We start from the raw sequence: 14,270 nt of genomic DNA, 5'->3' as shown, positions 1-14,270 counted from the left end.
AAAGGCTCCACTTCAGCCTGCAGTGCTAGTTTTCTACAGGCAGGGATCTCTTTGCAAAGGCTCCACTTCAGCTCATTCCCTGCAGTGCTAGTTTTCCACTTGCAGGAAACTCTGGCGTGGGAATCATGAAGCCTTCAGTTGCAGTGCGTGTAAAGGGGTACAATATATTATAGTGTTCTTCAACCTGTGGATCAGGACCCCAATAGGGCTGCAAAGCCTCATTTTGAGGGTCACGGCAAACTTTCAAATCCTGTGTAAGAGGGCTTGGATCCAGTCCAATAAGGGCACTGCCTTATCAAACTGAGTTCTAATATAATCCTGCACAGCCTTTTCTTGCTGTATTGCCCCACAGTTCCCAAGGCCAGGCCTGCTCAGGCTGCTGGTACCTCACAGGGTTGTTGTGAAGACACACGAGGTAGGAGAAAATGGGGCAGGGGAGGAAGCAATGCTGGCAGATCAGCTCCCAGGAGGGAGCAGGGATTGGCAGTGGGTCCCCAGTCTCATACATCAGTTATTTATTTATTGGAACTGTGGCACAAAAAAAGTTGAAGACCACTGATCTATTCTATGGCACCATCTCATTTACACATGTAGACTAGATGACACAAGGTTGTTATACAAGAAGAAAAAATGAGCAGGTGGTGTTACTGCCTTGGAGATGGGTAGAGTGCCTAGAGGACTGAGACTGCACTCCTAACCACACTTATCCTGAGAGTAAGCCCCATTGAACAAAATAAGACTTACTTCTGACTGGACCTGGTTAGGATTGTGCCCTGAATTGTGTTCAAGCCAGAATGGGACATGAATAAAGTAAAAAGAGGCAGAAAACAGATAATTTTGCAGGACACCACTGAAGTCCAATGGCCCCAAGAAGCTCTGTTCCCCAGAGGATGTAAATGCCTAAACAGAACAAACCATTAATAAATGAAACTGATGCAAAAAAACCAGCAGGACATATTCAATACACTTGAAAACTTTTAGGCTTGACATGATTCCAATAGTGTGCTTTTATTAACTCTCTCTAGCCAATCCCCACCCAGAACAGGCCGGAACAAGCCATTTTGTAGCTCAGTATCATGCAAAACATAGCTGTATGTATTAGAGACACAGGGAAACAACCTTGTGGAAGTGAATTGAAAGTGTATTAACCTTTCCTCAGCCCAAACCTCTTTTTAACAAACAACTTTGAAGGACTGATCTTCAGGCACCAAACAAAACAAGACTCAACTCAAGCATTAGGTGAGAGTGATTATTAAATGAGGCTCCAGACTGCATCTTTGAATTCAATCTGGGCAATCAACAGTTTTCAGGGGGTAAAGGAACAGAATGACCAACTTCCAACTTAGGCAGGGCAGCCAAAATCATGGGGCCTATTAGAATAACTGGGACAGATGTACAAGTTCCAACCAAAATCCCATCCCCCCCACACAATTTCAGGTTCTGGTCCCTGGTCTGGGTTATGGACTGTAAAAAGGACCAGGACACCTACATCCATCAGACTAATGGGGACTGTATAATAAGCCATGAAACTCCCCCAAATTGTATGTTCCAGTATCCATTCCAATTCCAACTATAAATGGAAAATCGCAGCACCATTGAACTCATTGGAAATGATATGGAAGCCACTGAACTCACCCTATTCCAGTACCTATTCCAGATTATAACTTCCTTTTTTTAAAGGGGCCAGAATGTCAACTTCCAAGCTAGGAGGGGTAACCAAAATCACAGACAACTTAAAAGTGACCTGTGCCACCGTGTATGTTGTTGCAGACTTGAAAGAATCAATGATTGGCAACATTCCTGTAACATAGAAAGACTATATATATTCTGAGGAATGGCTAGTTTTCACTGATAAACCACCCTGTAAGCGTTTTTACCTCGGATTGCTGTGCATAAATTGATAAACCAGCCAACTGTAAGATTAAAACAAATGTCCCCACCAAGTATTATAATACAAATTTCCCTTAATTGCCTTTGTTTCAAACTACAGAGCTGAAAGAGTTATTCTTTCCACTTAAGGAAAGTGCTTCTTTCAGCCTGTTGATCATTTTGCTTGCTGCCTTCTGCACCTTTTCCAGTGCCACGATCTACTTCTTGAGATGTGGTGACCTGAACAGTACACAGTATTCCGAATATAGCCACAATGTAGATTTGTAGAAGAGCATTGTAACAGTAGTAGTCTTATTCTTGATACCTTTCCCAAGGATCCTTAGGATATAATTTGCCTCCTTCTTACCCCTAACTCCACATATCATTTACAAACATGCTCAGGAGCTGTCCTGTAGGATCTGCTGCCTGATTTGAAGCAGATTCACCACGACAGCCTGAACTCTTCCCTTAAAATCAAACAAGCGCACACACAGTTGCCATCTCCTCACACTCCTGTTCACCTGTAGCAGCCAGGTGGGCGAATAGAACAGCACAGTGATCTAGAGTCCCCACCCATCTTCATCTTACCTCTTAAGGCCCCCCATTCATTGCCACAGAACTGGTAGGAGCAAACTGGAGAATAGAAAACCTTAAGGTGAGATGAAGGAAGTATAGGGGGAGGTGAATTACTCTACTTCATGTACCTTCTTTCCTACCAGGTCTTTTTGCTGAGCCAGTAAAACCAAGGAGCCAAGTGATCCTGTTCTGATTGTTTGCAAAGATAACCAATCAGAACAGGATCATCCTCACTGCTTCTGGGAGTTCTGCCTTTTTGATCAATATCTTGGCCCAACTGATATGTTGCAGCTGACTTCCAAAAAGAGAGTGTGCTGAACCCTTACTTCAGGAAGAACAATAGTTCTTTGCATTTGCATAACAAGAACAGCGTTATTTGCAGCAGTGAGTGTGATACCATAGTCTTTAGAGACTGAAGGTTGCCAACATAAATTTGTAATATTGGGACTTGTTTCCATCAGTGTTCTATTTCACATACAGGTCAGTCACATTGACTACCCAGGAGCATGTATACTTCAGACTGCAGTCTTAATAATCAATTTGCTTCCGCCCTGTTTTTCTGATGGAACATAGTATGATAATGCATATTTAATACATGGTACCTAGAAACCGGGTGCTGCAACTAGAAGAGAAAGTTTTCTTGCCAGTAACAATAGGAAATGGAAGCTTACTAGGTTACTTTTTGAAAGGATGCCATTTACTAGGTGAATGAAATTCTACTTCCAGTTTAAATCTCCCTTTATTATTATTTTAAAAAATATGAAGCTTCTGAAGCTGCCTTTTGTTACTGTACCTATGTTTTTTGTTAACTACCCTGAGGCTGTGCAGTATGGCAGATCGTACTGTGGATGTATATGAGAGAGAATGTCAGTCTAGGGCTAGGAAAGATTTCACTGGATTTCATTTAAGGTGAAGCTGTGAAAGGCTCTCTGGGCATGAACACAAATTGACTCGGAAAGTGGGGTTGGATAGAGAAGGGAATCTTTGAAGATGATTGGCTATAGCTCTGTGCCAAGAATTTTGACAAGCAAGCCATTAATCCCATTCTTCTCCACTATCTTCTTGACAATGCAGTCCTCTTGACCCAGACCCTTTCGCTGGGAACCATTCAGATGCAAAGGCTGACTTTATCATACATAATTTGTGTTGCAGGTATTTTGGATGGTAAATGTAAATAAGGAACCCACTGGTTTCTGCCTTATCTTACATGAAACATCCTAGGTATGGAGATTCAACAAATAAAGAGCCATTCTACGATGAAGAAAGAATTAAATTGTTATATTAATATACAACATTAAATATTTCTAGTTTAGCAGCTATAGACATGTACCAAAAACCCAAAAAGATTCTTCTCAGTTTCAGGAAAACCCAAGATTATTTTAATAGATGTTTTGACTTCATTATGGGGAAAGAAGACTCTCCTTCATGGAGAAGAAAATTGAGAAAAGTCTCTGAAGTTTTGTGAGTAGACAAACAATGCCAACATCTAGGATAATGTTTCACACCTAAACACCTTGGACTTATGCACTGTTTAACTCATCCTATTATAAATTTTAGATTGCAGAAGGTGTCTTCCAAAACTAAAATTCATGCAGCCTTTAGATTATTTTTGAGTTTCTGATGAAGGTTTCATTGGTTCTATACGTACCTGCTGAAAAACAGAAACAGATGGGCTTTGGACTGGAAATAGATTTTCCCACAAGTTTTGTTTAGGTATATTTTGGGATTTTTTTTAACAATATACACACTGAGGTTAAGTCACATAAATTATAGCAACTCTAAGGTTTCAGTTGTCAGTTTTATTCATAGTGCAGAAATTATTCTTTTCAAATGGATTCAAAACATACATAAAAGTACAGTCCTGAAGAACAACTTCTGAGTTTGTCCCTTTCTCAAATGTGTTTTTAAAAAGTGTAGTATAATACATGGATAGCACTGCACAACGTCTGTAGTTCTACTTGCCACCTGAGCATGGGCAGAAGCTTCCATATTCACTTCAATGCCTGGGCTGAATTATAACTGGCAAAGACCCACCTTGTTGATCCTGATGTTAAGTGTACAGGGAAGCCTCTACTTAAATGAGAACTCTACATTTATTAGACCGCTCAGTACACATTATAGACTCTGAATCAAAGCAAGGATGTATGCAAACTGAAAATTAAAGAAGAGCATTACAGTAAACACATACACAAGGAATGATGACATTTTCCAGAAGCTTTGTATAAATTACTTTAAAATGCATAGTTGCTTGCAGTTTTCCATGTTGGAATAGATAATTCATTGGAGATTACTATGTATTCATCTGAAAGCAGAATACATTCATCATAATGAAACAATTCCACAAAGAAAACCACTATAATCTTGGATACAGTTCTATTTATCTCCAGGGATCAAAGCACATATGCATCCATCTAACAGAATGAAATGTGCAGTCAGCTTGTGATTCCCCAAATGGAAAAGACCACTCCAGGAACTGGAGCTATGTGCATGGAGCCCCAGAGTCAAGAGAATCATCATCATCATCTGATGGAGGGTAGAAAGTGGGATGGAGGACAGGATTTAGCCTGCTCATTTCTACCCCCAGAACACCTGACTGGTACAATTCTAGAGGCTCTGGGACTCATGCCTCCAGTCCCAGATCCTGGAGTGGTCTTTTCAGCTTGGGGAAAACAGAGAGGGCACATTCCCTCCTGATGCATTGGAGCAAAAGACGCAATAGTTACAGATCAACAGCCATGGCAAGTTGTGAGGCAAGTAGCAAGAAAACATAATGCTGTTGCAAAAGCAGCATGACAGTCTTGAGTATTGTTCCGCTTGTGAACATTGCTATGAATTTTAGTATTTCAAAATAGTTCTGTTAACCAATATTTCCAAACGAAATAGAAAAATATAAAAAATAGTTAAAATGCACAGTTCATAGTTTCCTTTTAAACATGCGTACATTTTATTACAAAAAGACAGTGAGAAAAGAACCTTTGAAGTATTAAATGTAGAAATACCGATCTCTAAGTCAAACCAAAACAGTCCTTTTGTGTACAGTCAAGTTACATTTGGTTCTGAAACAGTTCCCCCCCTTTCCCCCCTAGGGCTAGAACTTTATATTCCAGCAAAGAAGCCTTGCTTCCATTCTCCAAGTTTTCTAGTTATATGGATTTTCTTGTTCCACACTGACCGCTAAAGTCAATAGGATAGTGAAGTTTACGAGGATGAGTCTGACTGCTGAAATCCCAAGGCAATGCTAATTGTCCTTGCACAGCAACTTTAGAGTTTTGAAAGCATTTCTTCAAATAAGAAACAACGTCTAGGATAGGCTTTCCATCTTCTTTAAAGCTGCCGCATGACTAATCGTTAAGAAATGACATCATAGGTATCGCTGTTAGGTCTTTGCCTTAAAGTCAGTGGAGGCAGTGGCTTTCCGTAGAAATCTGACACACATTGGAAAAGAAATATAAGTTAACATATATTACACTCACCTATCAACACTTTTGTGGAACTGGCTAATATTGGATAATTCTCTGCTAATTTAACAAATATGGGGAGCCCTTGGGCTCTCCGATACTAACTGGTCTTTAACTGGAATGGACTCTAAAGTTACCTCATGACAAAATATGTGGTTTTGATGAATGTCCCCTTGCTTGGCTTTGGGTACACTTTATTTTATCAACAGGTGTGCATCGCTTAGTTCCCCTCAGCTCCTGAGGCTTGGGGGGGGGGAAACAGGGATCAGCGACAGAGTGTCACTGATCGGAACATCGCTAAGCAGCTACTTGTATTTATTTTTACATTTGCAATTCCTTCTGACAGTGTTGTTTTTGTCAAAGGAATGACTTGCAGAAGGAAAATAGCACCATTTGAAGCCATTCTAGGATTTCAGACCAGCAAATGCTCAATAACTGCTACTGGTGTTCCATCCCAAACACTGGCAAACAGCAAGCATGGCTTCCTTGATGTCATTATGATTATAATTTTCCACTGAGACACTTGCAGTGTTAGAGAGACATACACATTCATCAAAGGTAATGTCAAGGAAAAGGAGACAAATCTAAATTTGTCTAAATCCAAGTGGGCATTGTGTTGAGTTTATCCTGTTGCGTAAACACATACACATGCTGGACTGCTGCCGCTATCATCTTCTGCTTCGTAGACAGCACTGATAAGTTCAAGTCAACCAGAAGCAATACAGCAAGGGAAAGGAAGAATGTCAGGGGATCATTGCCTAGCAACTATTTACCCTCTCTTTTATTTTTTCCATGTTACTGTAGCTAGCTATGAAGCACAGAGGTAGCAGCAATGAACTCTATTAGGACTTCCAAATGGATACCCTTGACAGTGGTGTGGTTCTGGCGCCAGATCTGTTTGTACTCTTCTGAATCAGACGTGAATTTTTTTTTTTTTAGACAATGCTGTTTCCTATAAATAAACAGGATTTTGAAAGAGGAAAACATGTTCCCCAGCGCCAAATTACTAAACAAGCCCAGGACAGAAGGGAAACATCTGTCTTATACAAACACATTTTTATAAATACATAATAAATGCAGGTTTAGTACATGCAAAATTATAAAAAAGGATCATGGTGGTTCATGTGCAGGACAGACACAGAGAACAGAAAAGGTGAATGCAAGCTGCTTTTAGAACCTGTCTGACTCTGATACTAAAAATAGATCTCAAGTCATACACAGCTCACTCCCTCAAATTTTGTTTCTATATGCCAGGATTGTTAAAGAAATGTATTTTTGCCATACCCAAGTTCTATTTATAGTAAGTGTAATGAACAGGGTTCAGTACAGCTTGAATGTCTTTAGTTAAGAAAAGTTAATTCATTCAGATCTATTGTATGATTGAAGTATTTGCTACATAATGTTCTCCAAGAATAAAGAGTAAGTGGGAATGTCGAGTATTTTCTTACATAAGGATACAAATTAGGAATAAGTAAACTGAAAGTTCTTTTCTGTATTTTAAATGGAAGTGAATTTTTAAAAAAACCTTGTTAGTTTTGGTTTATTTGTTAGTTTAAGGGGGCAAATTGTCAGGAAATTTTCACTTCTGAAAGCAAAGAGTTTTAGAATTCTGACAAATACACATGTTGTAGTAGCAGCCCCTAAACTGTAGACAGTGGTCCAGCATCAGTGCTAATAAAGTCATACTAAACGACACTCAGCTGGTCTTTCAGCTACATCATCTCAGTTCCAAGTCTTGGTATTTTCTATGACAAGAATGGTAAGAAAGGCAGGGGCACTATTGAAGTTTACAAGTAGTTAACTATATTACACAACTTAGAGTCCAATTCCGTAGCTGCGCAGGCTTAACATGTGTGCCATAAAGCACATTTGCAACTAATCAAGAGATAACTGCACCAGCAGAAAAGCCTCCACCAGTGCTGCATCTTGACCAATGGCTAGCTATCAGTGGAGGTAAGTACTCTACAAAGTAGAAGAGGAAGGGCGGAACAGAGGTGGGGAGGGGGGACATTTCTGGGTGAGGGCAGAACAGAGGCAGATTAGGCCGAGGAGGGAGCGAGATTAGTGGAGGAGGCTTCTGTTGTATCCTGTCTTACCTCCTGGGCCTGGCAGCCTTACATAGGGCTGCTCAGATCTGCACCATCAATTTAGCTGGTGCAGATCTGAGTAGCCCCATTGGGCAGGCTGAAGAGTTACTTAAGGTAAGGAAACAAATGTTCCCTCACCCCAAGGAGACCTCCAGTCTGCTCCTTACTTGCACTGGATACAGAGTTGGCCATGCAGCCTAGCTGCACCAGCGTAGATTAGAATTGGGCTGCCCATCTGGAAACCATTTATTAGATGAATGCCACACACATTCTTGATGTCAGTGGACTCACCAATTTGAGTTAGGAGCCACAGCCAAGCGTATCTTTGGACCAGAAGAATTCATATTTTGCATGTGAAAAGTTGAGGGATAATAGGCTTCATGTCTAGGGATACACACCTCTTGATTCCCATTCCCATGCTCAAGTCATCAAGCAAGTTGCTCTGTGAGCAAAGAGAATGTGATCAGAAAGTAGGAGCCTTTCCTCTCCTTCCTACCTCTTTACTCTGTCTTTTCTCTTGCTTTCTTCTTGTTATACTCCTTGAAAAGAAAGATGGATCTTATTATACAGATTTGTTGAAAGTCATACTATATTTTACATACCTTTGAAAGGCACATGACATAATTATTCTACAACAATGCTTAATATTTTTGCTTACCACCATCAGTATACTTTAAAAATCATTTCAGTATTGAAAAATATTAATGTGCAAGTACATGAAGCTGCCTTCATATGATGAATCTGACCATCTAGCTGAGAACGGTCTACTCTGTCTGCCAGTAGGTCCCACAAGCACTGCATGGATCTTTTCTGGCCTTTTCAGTCTTTTCTACTGGATATTAGAAATGCCAGCATGTGAACTTGGGATCTTGTATGTGGACGCCAAGTACTCCACAGCTACAAGCCCCCCTTTAAAAAATTGCTCCAACCAGGATTCTTATGGACCTATTTCAACATTCTTCATTACCAATGCATATGGATGTCCTACAGTGGTTCCTCAAATAATTTCCTCTGGTAGTCATTTGTGAATGTGAAAACATTCACACTCCACTCTGAAACAGGAAGGCATTGTACTTCAAAATAATCAAATTGAATGGGATTCTTTCATCAAAGAAGTTTAGAAGGAAAAAAATCTTTCTTGGATAAATCAGGTTTCTTGGTAAAATATATATGCACTCACTTTTTATATAGTTAGCAATTCCTTTCAAGTAGTCTCAGAAAAATATGGGTCACACATATATAGTTCGTCAGATCTTTTTAAAACCTTGCTCACTGGACAAAGAGGCAACTTTCAAAGTGGTGTCCTCTTATATTTAGCAGGGGAAGAACAACTGTTCCTCTTCACCCCAGCATGGTGTCTTTTCCAGTGGTTGTTACTGGTGTTGCTTCTGTATTTTTTTTGGTGAGCCCTTTGGGGACAGGGAGCCATGTACTGATTTATTTTACTATGTAAACCTCTTTGTGAACTACTCCTCTTGAAAAGCTGTATATAAATATTCTTTATAATAATTAACATATTCAGCTTGTAGAGGTTAACAGCTTGTAGAGGTTAACAGCTAATTATCTGGCCTTTGAAATTTTATTGGTATTTATGGATAGGTAATATATCTATTTTTCCTGTTAACTTTATCAACTATAATTATTGCTAATATATGGAATTGAACTTATTACATCTAAAAAAATGCAGATCATGATATGGGGCACACCACTGAGTAATAATCTGTACTTGGGGAAAAAAAAAACAGAATGAAGCAAATAGGTAACAAGCAAGACTTAGCTTACACTTTTTGTTTTAAATGACAAAAGACTAAGAAGAAAAACATGCTATTCAAGCACCACAAGGTTAGTTGAAATGGAAGAAATAAGCCAACATGCAGCATGGAATGAATTTGTGAGGACAAAAAACTAATTGCAATTTTCTTTGAAGTTACCATTACGACGGGTTTCACCAAGAGGCTCAAGTTTTCGAATTCTGTTAACTTTAGGAGTTTCCCAGCCAACTATAGGAAAAAAAAATATCAAAACAGCAACACTACATTGTTGGACAGAAATCTAGCAATCCATTTTTGTAATGATGAAATCATCACCTAGGCTAAACAAAAATAATTCATGACACAAGTAAACTGTGCTTAGATACTTCCACTTTAAAGCAAGCTGTTTGGAATGAGAAAGAACATAAGAGCATTATGTTCAGGAGCATTAAAGGACTATTAGACTATAAGAACAGCCCTGCTGGATGAAGCCAAGGGCTCATCTAGTCCAGCTTCCTGTATCTCACAGTGGCCCACCACATGCCTCAGGGAGCACTTAAGACAACAAGATACTCATACCCTGTTGCCACTCCCTTGCACCTGGCATCCAGAGATAGGTTCTCTCTAAAACCTGGAGGTTTTTAATTCACCAACTCTAAAACCTGGAGGTTTTTAATCCACCAACTCTGACTCCCAGCAGTGTTGAGGTAGATTTCTCTCGCAAGCAGTGCATGGAGGACATAAGGATGCCCTGACTAACATATAATCAGTGGTACTAAAGACTATCAGAGTCTGCCTCTGGCCATGGATTCCTAGTTATCATGAAATGTATGAATTACAGAAACATGTGTTCCATAAATGTGCCCAATCCACTTTTAAGCCTATACTAGTCATTGCATCTAGTAGCAATTCTGTAAAAGGCATTAATTCTGTAAATTATTTAAGATATTTATATGTCACTTTTTAGACAAACCTCTCAAAGCAGTTTACGTAATATTATTAAAACATTAACCATCAGTTAAAAGAGACTGTGCTTTTATTTTATTTATTTATTTATTTATTTTAAAAGACATCAGATCAATTCATGCTGCATTTTAAAATCAGGTTTTCTCCTCCCTTCAGGGCAATTACATACTGTGTGAAGTATGTGATGTAACTTTGATTACTATTAGTTGAGGACAATTTAATTGGATGACCTAGTAGTTTGAGAGACAGAGTGATAAGGGGGAAAAAGCTTCTTTGGTTTTTATTTTTTCCCGTATCTACAAAAAACATTAGTCCAATAAAAGAAACCAGTGATCAGAAGAAGATTTCCTATGTACATAAATGGTCCCACATATACATCAAGAGGCAGTCAAATCTGTCACCCAGTTGTAATCCCTCAACACCCAATGTAGTGCTCTGGGAAGCAATTGATCTGTCTAGGTCGGAGCTGCTGCCGGAAAGGGAAAGCAGAAACTATTCCCATGCATCAAACAGAAAGAACTTGTGGGTCTCTGGTTTCTAGACGATGGTGCAACTGACCCAGTACTGTACTGAAATGCATGAGGGTTGTTATTCTAGTATGCTTGGTGGAGTGCTGCCATAATTTGCATCACTTAAAATAGTAAATCTTCATCAACTAGGTTAAGCATCACAGCTCAAAACTGAAATACCAGTCTGCAAGATTATGCAATTAGATTTTTTTGTTTTGTTCCTCTTCCTTATTATTAGCAACAACTACTGTCAGTACTGGAAGCATATATGCCATTAAACGAATCCAAAAGCCATGGCATGTTTTTGCTTAATTAATTTACAGCTGTAACATTTAATTAAAAGTAGAAAATCAAGTGTGACTATTCAATCTATTCCTATTTTTAGAAACAAAATACTTTAAGGGCCCTGGTCAATTTTTGGATTAGCTATATGTGTGTTCATTCCTGTTGCCCATATAATTCAAGGCTTGTAAAAGTTATACATTTATGAAGCACAAGAGTAATATACTGAATGTAAGTTACCTAAAAAAGCAGCAAATTGATATTGGTCTAGATGTCTGCATCTAAAGCACACAGGTGACACTTTTACTTGGGATGGGAAGGTTGGGTAGGGGGATGAAATAACAGTGCTCTTCAAATACCAGAAGGGCTGACAGGAAAGGATTTGTTCTCTGCCACCCCTGAGAGCAGGACTAGATTTCAGTTGCAGGAAGGGAGATTTTGGTTGGCTATTGGGAAGAAATTCTTATCACTAACAGAAGTTTGATAATGGAACCAATTAGCAAGGGAAGTGGTAGATTCTTTTGGAGATGCTCTAGACAGGATTTTTTGTTTCTAGCAGGGTACTGGAAGGTCATCTAGTCCAACTCTATGATTCTACCTATTTTGATAAGAGCTTGAAATTAACATTTTAGAAGTGCAATTTATTTGAAGAAACCTGAGAATCTAAATTAATCACGGTAAGATAACTATTTACAAGAAGGAAAACTTGAAAAACAGACTGAAAAGAACCTAATAAAAAGAGAAAACATTAGCATACTTCTTACACCCCTAACAAAGAGATAGCAGCTTGGCAGATTTGAGTAAGTACTTTATTTATAGCCAATTTGTACCATCTAGCTATTTATGCAGGCTCAACAGACTCCCAATATGTAACTTGGCTTGTCTTAAAGTCCAACCCTATGCCTGTCTACTCAGAAGCAAGCCCCATTATAGTCAATGGATCTTACTCTCAGGAAAGAGTGGATAGTATTGCAGCCTACATGCAGATTACATGCTTCCCTGGGAGTACACCCCACTGACAACAATGGAGCTTGTGAGTAGATATGCACAGTGCACTGTAAGTAAGCTAAAATGTTTGAAGAAAATGTATACTAGCACAAATACGCAAAGAGTATTTTTCCACGAAGTACAAGAAACTATAACAACTTTACATTTATATCTAAATTCCCATATCAGTGAAGGGAAAAGGTTAAGCATGAATCAGCTTTTCCAGAGTCAGTATAATTTCACTACAGCTTTCAGAAATTGATGAATTGATAATTATTACAGTTTAGTCATTTTTAGTTTTAACTCACCTGGTGCAAGAGGTGCTACCGGCGTAAGATTTGGGGAAACTGTATCTTCCGTGTTGACTGGTTCTACTCGGTGACTCCTTTTTAATTTGAGTTTCTTTGCTTTCTTTTTATTGTTCTCTAAAGCAAACGTAAATAGCACTGGTGACATAACATTTTGCAACTTTACAATAAATTATATTAATAGGAATGCTTCCTTGTACAAGTTTGGATCAACGACGTTTTCTCCAAAGTCAGATAGGAGGCTGGAGAATCCGTATAGATCAAATTATTTTACCTGTAAGCCTGTTCTCAGATGGAAGAATGGATAAAAACCAGTCAAACTAAGTTCTCAACTGGGACTTGGGTTGATTAATTTATCAATTCAGTTTTTCAGCCCAGGTGAGCAAGTTTTCAACTTACAACTAAGTTACAGCATAGATATAACTTAGTTGTAAGTTGAAAACTTGCTCACCTGGGCTGAAAAACTGAGTCTATTAGATCACATGATCTATGTTATAGCTATGTCTATTTATACAGAAGAAAGTCCTGCAGAAGTAAGTGGGCTAATTCCCAAATAAGTATCCAATGGACTACAAATTTGAGGGGGGCAGGTTGTTGTTTTTAATCTTTTCAACTTAAATGTTCACCTATTTACTACTTAGCCTTTAAGTACTTAAGACAAACTTTCATCAGAAGAACCTACAAATGCATATTTCTTATCCAGTCATGATACTGTAAACTCATGCTCGACTGACAGCAAAGTTCATGAACATGGTGTCAAAATGTAAGACCATCGTCTAATGCATAGGTGCACAAACCCCAGTCACTTGCGGCCCTCAGGGACTCCCAATCCGGCCTGCAAGGAGCCCCCAGTCTCCAATGAGCCTCAGGCCCTCCAGAGACTTGCTGGAGCCCATGCTGGCCCGACGCAACTGCTCTCGCAGTGTGAGGGCAACTGTTCGACCTCTCACGTGAGCTGTGGGATGAGGGCTCCCTCATCACGTCTGTGATGCAGCAACTGCGGTGAAGGAAAAGCCAGCCTTACTTTGTTGCAAGACTTTTTATAGGCCTTGAGCTATTGCAAGACCTTCATTCATTCATATAAAAGTTCCATCTCTAATATATTCGCTTATGTAAATTTATTCAAATTTGAAATGTAAAGTAATTCATTTTTCCCCAGGCCCCGACATTGTCAGAGAGATGATGTGGCCCTCCGGCCAAGAAGTTCGGACACCGCTGTTCTAATGCAAGCATTCACAAAACTAGTTACTGCACAGCAGATGGCACATACTCCTAGTCCCCTAGTGAGACGGATGTTCAGCATCTCTCACTTCCTCTCTCAGGCTTGCCTGGGCAATTGGAAAAGGTATTTCTCAACCTAATGATACTGGAATTTGTGGCGGACAGGACTCCTGTCTCCCTTACAAACCTGTATCAATGTTATCCTTTTGTACTGGTGTTTAGAGAAGTTAAAAAGCAGCAGGAGTCTCTTGTGGGT

General features: G+C 39.3%; 1 protein-coding gene across 2 annotated transcripts in view; it reads right to left on the bottom strand.

The window, feature by feature from the left end:
• Window positions 1-4,229: 4,229 nt before the first annotated feature.
• The window catches only part of ARL13B (ADP ribosylation factor like GTPase 13B), a 52,324-nt gene continuing 42,283 nt past the window's right edge, over window positions 4,230-14,270 (bottom strand). The window contains exons 9-12 of one of the 2 annotated variants that reach the window (XM_066622191.1): window positions 12,794-12,910; window positions 9,922-9,990; window positions 8,487-8,529; window positions 5,784-5,870 (exon numbers count right to left, since the gene is read on the bottom strand). In XM_066622191.1, the coding sequence (XP_066478288.1) occupies window positions 8,522-8,529; window positions 9,922-9,990; window positions 12,794-12,910 (194 nt within the window). In that variant the 3' untranslated portion in view covers window positions 5,784-5,870; window positions 8,487-8,521. Of the gene's footprint in view, window positions 5,871-8,486; window positions 8,530-9,921; window positions 9,991-12,793; window positions 12,911-14,270 lie in introns of both variants that reach the window. The other variant, XM_066622190.1, reaches the window with a different exon arrangement.

Source organism: Tiliqua scincoides, chromosome 3 (assembly GCF_035046505.1).
Source record: "Tiliqua scincoides isolate rTilSci1 chromosome 3, rTilSci1.hap2, whole genome shotgun sequence".
NCBI classification, from domain to species: Eukaryota; Metazoa; Chordata; class Lepidosauria; order Squamata; family Scincidae; genus Tiliqua; species Tiliqua scincoides.
Note: the sequence above shows the minus strand (reverse complement) of the source record. Positions and strands in the feature narration are given on the sequence as shown.